Source organism: Sinocyclocheilus anshuiensis, unplaced genomic scaffold, assembly GCF_001515605.1.
Source record: "Sinocyclocheilus anshuiensis isolate Anshui unplaced genomic scaffold, SAMN03320099.WGS_v1.1 scaffold96, whole genome shotgun sequence".
Taxonomy (NCBI): domain Eukaryota; kingdom Metazoa; phylum Chordata; class Actinopteri; order Cypriniformes; family Cyprinidae; genus Sinocyclocheilus; species Sinocyclocheilus anshuiensis.
The window spans coordinates 1,112,974-1,120,809 of NW_015554094.1; the positions used below are offsets into that span (position 1 = coordinate 1,112,974).

The window sequence follows — 7,836 nt, forward strand, 5'->3', positions numbered from 1 at the left end:
TATATTTTTTTTTTTTTTATAAATTAGTATTTTATTCAGCAATGACACAACTGATCAAAAGTGACAGTAAACACATTTATAATGTTACAAAAGATTTATTTTTCAAATAAATGTTAAAATAATAATGTAAAATAACAAAATGACAATAAATGTATTTGTGTGCAGCAAATCAACTTAATAGGATGCTGTTTATGTTTTAAAATATATAACAGTTGTTATATATATAAAGTTATTTTAAATTGTAATAATAATTCACAATGTCTCAGTTTTTACTGCATTGCTTACCAAACAAATGCCTTGGTGAGCATTAGAGACTTCTTTTTAAAAACATTTAAAAACTTTCCAACCCCAAACGTTTGAACAGTAGTGTTTGTATATTGTTAATGTGCTGTAAATTGTGCAACGTGCATGCGTAATGAAGCATGTCTGGTTTGTGTTACAGTGTGGATGCTATTGAAGAATGGCCTTTTACAAAGGAAGAAAGTCAAGAGGGTTCAGAATCATCAAATGCAAAGAGGCAACGACTCTCATCCCCGATCCCTCAATCCACAACACCTCCACGGACAGACGGGCCCTTGAAGCACACCTCAAAAACTACCCATAGTCCCCTGCCTGAACTTGCACCCAAAGACACTTCTGATCATGTACCCACCTCTCAACCCACAACCACTGATGAACCATTGACCTCAGTACCCACCACTGAACCCACATCTGATCCCAAACCTAATCCTGCACCCACCAGGCCTTGGGCCGACAGCGACCTTGATGGCGATAGCGATGAGATCAGTGATTCGGGGAGGGAAGAGGAACTGTGGGAAGAAGAGTGAGTAAGGAAGTCTTGTATTTATGGTAGAGTTTTGTCATTCAGGGTCAATAACACAGAAAACATTTTTGCATTTAATAAAAAGTTCTCGAGATATGTTGAATTTGTTTGCAAATGATGCAAGACGCGATCGCAGTGGTCAAAGGTATCCATCTAGTAGAATGCAAAAACATTTTTGTTTTTATACAAAATAAAATTCTATTCAATGAAAACCACTGCTTTCTGTTCATGTTTCTCTCTTATTTAACTATCAAAATCTTGCAGATTCTTGAAGGGTTATGTCAGTAATAGGGTTATGTCAGGTGAACACTTACTGGACTAAAGCTACCTAGGTTTACTTGATTATCCATGCATCATTTTTAGAAACATTTTGTTCAAATGTGAGTATCAAATATGATCCATCAGGTTTTTGAGGAACGTTTATTTGTGCATCTCTCAGTCATCATTGTATTGGATTCATTATATGTGTTGCCCTCCACAATTAAAATGACAGCGCTTCAATCATAAAGGGTTCCCGTGGGTCATTAAAAAGTAAAAACAAATCTGAGATTTGAATAAAATCTCTTAAATGTGTATTTTTTTTCTGATAGGCATTAAATTTTGAGTTGAGGTCTAAAATCTGATTGAAGATATAGCAGTTTACTACAACTCAATGTTATTGTATGTAGTCTTGTTTACATGCGTAACATTTTGCAAAAAATTAAAAAAATTATGTATTGTGATTTTGTGAGTGCTTTTTCTAAATATTAGCACGACTGCAAATGTGATATTGATTTAACAGTTCAATAAACAGTCAATAAATAAATTCAGTGTATATTAAATATATTTTCAAATAATTTTGTGAAAGGAAATTTTCCAAATGAAACCACAGCAGAACTGTTGTGCGTCTCAGAGCAACACACAGAGGTGCTTCATTACAGAATGTCTTAGCGTTTTGAACAAATGAGTTTAATTAATGATTCAGTGATCCGTTCATAAAGACAGCTGTCACTTTCTTCGTTCCTGAATGAATCAGCCATTTGAACAAATCGGTTGAATTAATGACTCACTCAACTCAAGCAAAAGACAGTGACTTGCTGCCACCAACTGGCGGTTTTATATTTAAAGTACTGGTGCCTTTTAATTTAAATAATTAAAAACCAGCCTCATAGCATTATTTAGGCAGTTGTAAATGCATTCAAAAACTTGCTCAGTAAAATATTGTCTAATTGTCTATTGTCTAATCAACAAAAGTCCCAAAAATATGGAAATATAATTTTTTTGTCAGTATTGCACAGACACCCCTAGTGTACAGTATTAATTTCATTTTTTCATGTTCTGAAAAGGTCTTAAAAAGCCTTCAATTTGACTTAAAAATGTGCAGCAATACAGTCAATAAAACCAAGCATTTAAATCTCATCTTACTATGACATATTATTGGGAGAAAGAGTGACAACTGATATTTATATGCATTTCAGATTACTTTTTGACCATAGAACCTGTACCTTGCATATTTTTGCTCAGTTTGACCCCTTGAATAAATTTGAGGTGGTTTTTACCTTAAGTATTAATCCCATTTTCAATAAAAGCCTTATGTATCAAATATGATACTCAATAAAAACACATGCAGACTTTATTTTTTTGAATTACGTCTAAAGGGTCCTTAAACTTAAATGTTTTTTTTTTTCTTTTGGACTCTAATTTCATGTAAGGCTTTATAAATTTAGTCCTGATACTAGTTTTCAGTTGTCGTTATTGTAGCCACTGAGTCCATTTTTTTGAGTCCATGCATGTAAAGCGTGTTTATTTTGTATTACAGTCTTGATTCTGGTGATGACTGGAACCCTCTTCCGGAAAGTCCGGATCGTTCAAAATCACCTGCATCAGCTCAGTCACCAAGAGGAGGCAACCCCCCTACACCCACATCATCAGGACCGATAGACAAACTCTCTCTATCCACGTCTGAAGCTGCTCCTGAAGCCACACCCACATCTGAAGCCACACCCACTTTTGAAGCCATTCCCACAACCAACCACAATTCCACTCCCACATCTACCCCTAATCCAGCACCCACTTTACCACGGCGAAGAGGCCGGCCACGAAAGCATGCTTTAAAACTCAACCTCACACCTAAACCAACCCCTGATCGCGCTACAGCTATCACTAATTCATTACCAGCAGCTGATTCCACTCCTGTAACCATCTCCGATCCCTCCGCTGATCCCATCCCTGCGTCAAGTTTAGATCTCGCTCCCAATCCCGCCATCTCCACCAATTCTGAACCCAATCCCGAACCTACTTCCACTTCTGAAGCTATGCGGCAACCCACTTCGACCGAAGAGAAATCGAAGCTCGTTGCAACTACTTATTCACCAAGGCAAGCCAGAAGCAGTTTGTCTTCAGCTTTGGATTCACCTTGGATGAAAATTGAGTGTAAGCCAGATAAGTGGCTTGACATCAGCAATGAGGATGAGGAACCGGTACTACCGAATTTCTCTCCCAAGAGACCTCCAGGTCTGCATCTCACAGCGGACGCAATGTATACGCCCTTACAGTTGTTCCAACTTTTTTTCACCAACTCTGCAGTCAAGACAATAGTCCGAAACACTAATAGCAATGCCGAAAAGAGGGGGAAAGCTGGAAAGAAGTTCGTCTGGGTACCTCTAACCGTAGCCGAGTTCTACTCGTATGTGACGTTAGTTGTCTACATGGGGCTGGTGAAGGCGAAGTCAATAGCGGACTACTGGGCGAGAAAACGAATGTACAATTTCTCGTACCCGCAGTCCATCATGTCCCGAGCAAGATTTCAGGCCATCTCCTGGAATCTTTACCTCTGTGATCTTCAGGAGGACGAGGAGAACAACAAGAAGAAAGGCACCGCAGGTTATGACCGACTGCTCAAAATCAAGCCTCTGTACACGGACGTTCTTTCAGCTTGTAGGAAACACTTTCACCCCAACAGAGAGATTCTGGTGGATGAGAGAATGGACGCTACCAAAGCTAGGATTGGACTTAAGCGATATATGAATGACAAACAAACTAAATGGGGTTACAGACTCTTCGTTCTTGCTGATTCGTCCTGTGGGTACACCTGGAATTTCTTTGTATACGAAGGAAAGACTTCAACGTCGTCGGGTAAAGGTGCCGGGTACGATTCGGTAATGAGACTACTGGATCACAAGGTCCTCGGCAAGGGTTATAGGTTATACATGGACAATTTCTACACCAGCCCGACTCTTTTCTTGGATTTGTTGCAGAACGGCATCCTCGCTTGTGGCACATTGCGCCATACTTCCAGTTTACCGAAGGCCAACGACCTGAGCGGAAGATCTGAATTAGGATCCATCCGTTGGTATCGGCAAGGTCCTCTTCTGTTCGTCAAATGGATGGACGCGAGAGAAGTCCTCATGTGTTCCTCAGTTCACAAGGCATTTACTGGGGATACGGTCACCAGGAATGCCAAGGGTTCCGATGGGGTTTGGAGAACACGTCTAATTCCTGTTCCATCTGCTGTGAAGGACTATAGCAAATACATGGGAGGTGTTGATTTCTCGGATTCCCTCATAGAGTATTATAATGTCCTCCACAAAACCACAAAATGGTACAAGACCTTCTTCTTCCATTTTCTTGACATCGCAGTGGTCAACAGTTTCATCCTTCACCAAGAATTGGCGAAAGCTCAGAACAAGGTCCCACTCACCCAAAAATTGTTTAGGGAAACCCTTGTTTCAGAACTTGCACGTGCCGGCAGAGGTAAGAATCCTTCTTCGTCTGCTGCCAAAGATCCCTCAACATCCGCCACGCCGGTCTCCATAAGTATGTCAGCACAGGTGCCTTCAACCCCTAATGAAACGAATGCATACTCGCCGTCCGACACGGAGTCGTCTCCCCCAGCCTCGCCCGCCCAGACGGAGCAATGCTATCCTGAGTATTTCGGTTCTGATGCTACGCATGGGAGGCGAGTTTGTGTCATGTGCAAACTGCAGGGAAGTAAAGTCAAGACTCCCATATACTGCTCCCACTGCAAGGTGGCATTGTGCTTTGTGTCGTCACGTAACTGCTTTAAGAAATGGCACATAGATTATCACCTGGAAGATTTGTAGATATGTTGCATGTTTGGATTTTTTGGGGGCCTTTTATTTTTTTTCATTTTGTATGAACTTGTTACTTGTATAGTTATGACTCTATTAAATACAACTACAATTGATATAGTGTCTTGTTTTCTGTTTGCAACTTTGCGTACATTTTTATCAGGTGCTTTTTCTACCAAAAGGGCACTGCTGAAATCCAATATTCATCATCAAAAGAAATGTTTACTTGAAGTGTGTTTTTTTTTGTATGTTAAAATACATAGTGGTATCCCAGTCCAAATTGATCTACTATAAGCATGATGTTTCCCCGGTAAAGTCTAACATGGTGGTGTTATCGAATAATTGATCAATTTGAGGTTGAAAACAATCATTCCTTTTGCAATTGTGTTTGGTGACATTAGTGGCACAAAAATTACAGTATTCTAACTGTAGGTTAGACTTAATTGTAGATAAAGCACACATTATGACAGAATACATTGTATTATGACTAGTGCTGTCAAACAATTAATCACATCCAAAATAAAAGTTTTTGTTTACATAATATATATGTGTGTACTGTGTATATTTATTATGTATATATAAATACATGCATGTATATATTTTTACAAATATTTACGTGTATATATATTTATATTCATATATAATTTATATTATATATAAATATTTTATATATAAACAAAACATTTTTCTTATATGCATGCATGTGTATTTATATATACATAACAAATATACACAGTACACACATATATTATGTAAACAAAAACTTTTATTTTGGATGCGATTAATCATTTGACAGCACTAATTATGACTTTAATCGTTCATTTCTAAAGGTTGATATTTGCTGATTTAAATACAGTTTGTGCGCTCATTCCAAACTTCAAAAAACAATTGCAGTTTGAGATTTCTATGTACTATTTGGGGATAAAATAACCTGCAGAAAATACCTAATGGTGCTATAAAAGATGAGACTTGAGTAGTGATGTTTCGTCTTCAATTTAAAGTTATTGAGGCACAAGATGATCTAGAAAATCTTATAAAAAATATGAAAAATTATATTAAAAAATTAATTTTATGTCAACATCAGAATCTATCTAGAACAGTGGGAATTATTGGAATTTTTCCATTAATTAATTTCTCTATTAATTTGTGACCCTGACTGTAATATAATATGAAAAATGTAACTCTTAAGTCTAATTACAAAATAATAATAATCAGCACCTAAAACAACGTGACATACAATAATGTGAATTTGTAGGCTAATGTGCTTAATTGCCAGGAAAATAATCTTAGTTGTGAAATCTTAATTATGATGTCCATTCATAGGATTTTGGTATTTGTTGCAGATTGAAAAACAGATCCGTCTCAGACTATTAGACAGTGAACATTACAATATATTCAGTACATTAGGATTTTTAGACCATCCGTACTGAGCTTGTTTTGTATTTGTTTCTTTTTCTGGTTTACATTTCATTTGTTCATTTGTGTTTCGTATTTCTCAGTCCCTGCGACTGCTGTGTTCCTCAGATCTTAAACCGTACATCATCTTCATCAGGCCTTCTCCTCCTCCTCCTCAGGAGCGATTCTCCACCCTGCTGACCAGAGGAGTGAAGAAACACATGGTCTTCATGATACACATTTTTCATTTAGATAATTTACACTAGCAGTCAACTATACACACACACACACATATATATAATATATAGTAAAAATGCTGCTTTAAATTTAATCTGATCCAATTCATCCAAAAAAAAAAAAAATTCATAAAATGCATACACTATTATAATTTAATGATATATTTATTTAGCAAAAATAGTTTCATATTTGAAGCTTTTAAGTAAAAGCCTTTAGATCAGGGGTGCCCAAACTCGGTCCTGGAGGGCCGGTGTCCTGCAGAGTTTAGCTCCAACCCCAATTAGACACACCTGAACCAGCTAATCAAGCTCTTATTAGTCATACTAGAAACTTCCAGGCAGGTGTGTTGAGGCAAGTAGGAGCTAAACTCTGCAGGACACCGGCCCTCCAGGACTGAGTTTGGGCACCCCTGCTTTAGATCAAAAGGTTTTTGAGAACACAGGGAATATCAATTTATTAAGTGCGTCCAAACCTTTTGACTGCTAGATGTACAGTTGCATATAGAGACGTGTATAATGGGAAAACACTTAAATCATATTTCACATTAGGTTTCTCTTTGAGCATTTGACAAACCAATTATTATCATGTAATTTTCTTTGCGCAGCCCGAGGATGTGAGAGAGACCTTGGAGAAAGCGCGTGAGATGGAGCACAGCTACGGTCACTTGTTCGATGCAGTCATCACAAACATCGAGCAGGACAAGAGTGTCTCTGAGCTGCTGAGACTCACTGACAAACTGGACATCGAGCCGCAGTGGGTCCCTTCAGCCTGGGTCAGCTAAACAACACTTTCAGTTCAGAAGAAATTATGTGTTTTCACTGTTGAAGGCTAGAATTGCTCTGATGAGGAGCAACAAGCGGTATGTTTGAAATGGCCACCATACTGCTCATACTGCTTTTGCAGTATGAATATTGTGCACAGTGTGCTTCCTTTGTGTGTGTGTCTACTCGTTAAAGGAATAGTTCACCCCAAAATGAAGATTTGCTGACAATTTTCTCCCCATTCAGGTCATCCAAGATGTAGATGAGTTTGTTTCTTCATCAGATTCGATTTGCTGACTCCCCATTCAGGTCATCCAAGATGTAGATGAGTTTGTTTCTTCATCAGATTTGGAGAAAGGAGAAATTGCATCAGTGTCTCACCAATGGATGCTCTGCAGTGAATGGGTGCCGTCAGAATGAGAGACCAAACAGCTGATAAAAACATCACAATAATCCACAAGTAATCCACACCTCTCCAGTCCATCAGTTTAATGCAGGGGCGTAGCCATCATTTCAGAAGTGAGGGGGACAGAAACGTTATTTATATATA

At 38.2% G+C, this 7,836-nt stretch overlaps 1 protein-coding gene and 1 pseudogene across 1 annotated transcript in view; both read left to right on the plus strand.

The window, feature by feature from the left end:
* Positions 1-5,346, plus strand: part of LOC107669448 (uncharacterized) — a 10,773-nt gene extending 5,427 nt beyond the window's left edge. The window contains exons 3-4 of the mRNA XM_016461672.1: positions 443-823; positions 2,622-5,346. Coding sequence (XP_016317158.1) covers positions 443-823; positions 2,622-4,905 — 2,665 coding nt within the window. The 3' untranslated portion in view covers positions 4,906-5,346. The remainder of the gene's footprint in view (positions 1-442; positions 824-2,621) is intronic.
* LOC107669449 (MAGUK p55 subfamily member 5-A-like) overlaps positions 1-7,506 on the plus strand; it is a 28,901-nt pseudogene extending 21,395 nt beyond the window's left edge.
* The last annotated feature ends 330 nt before the right edge of the window (positions 7,507-7,836 follow it).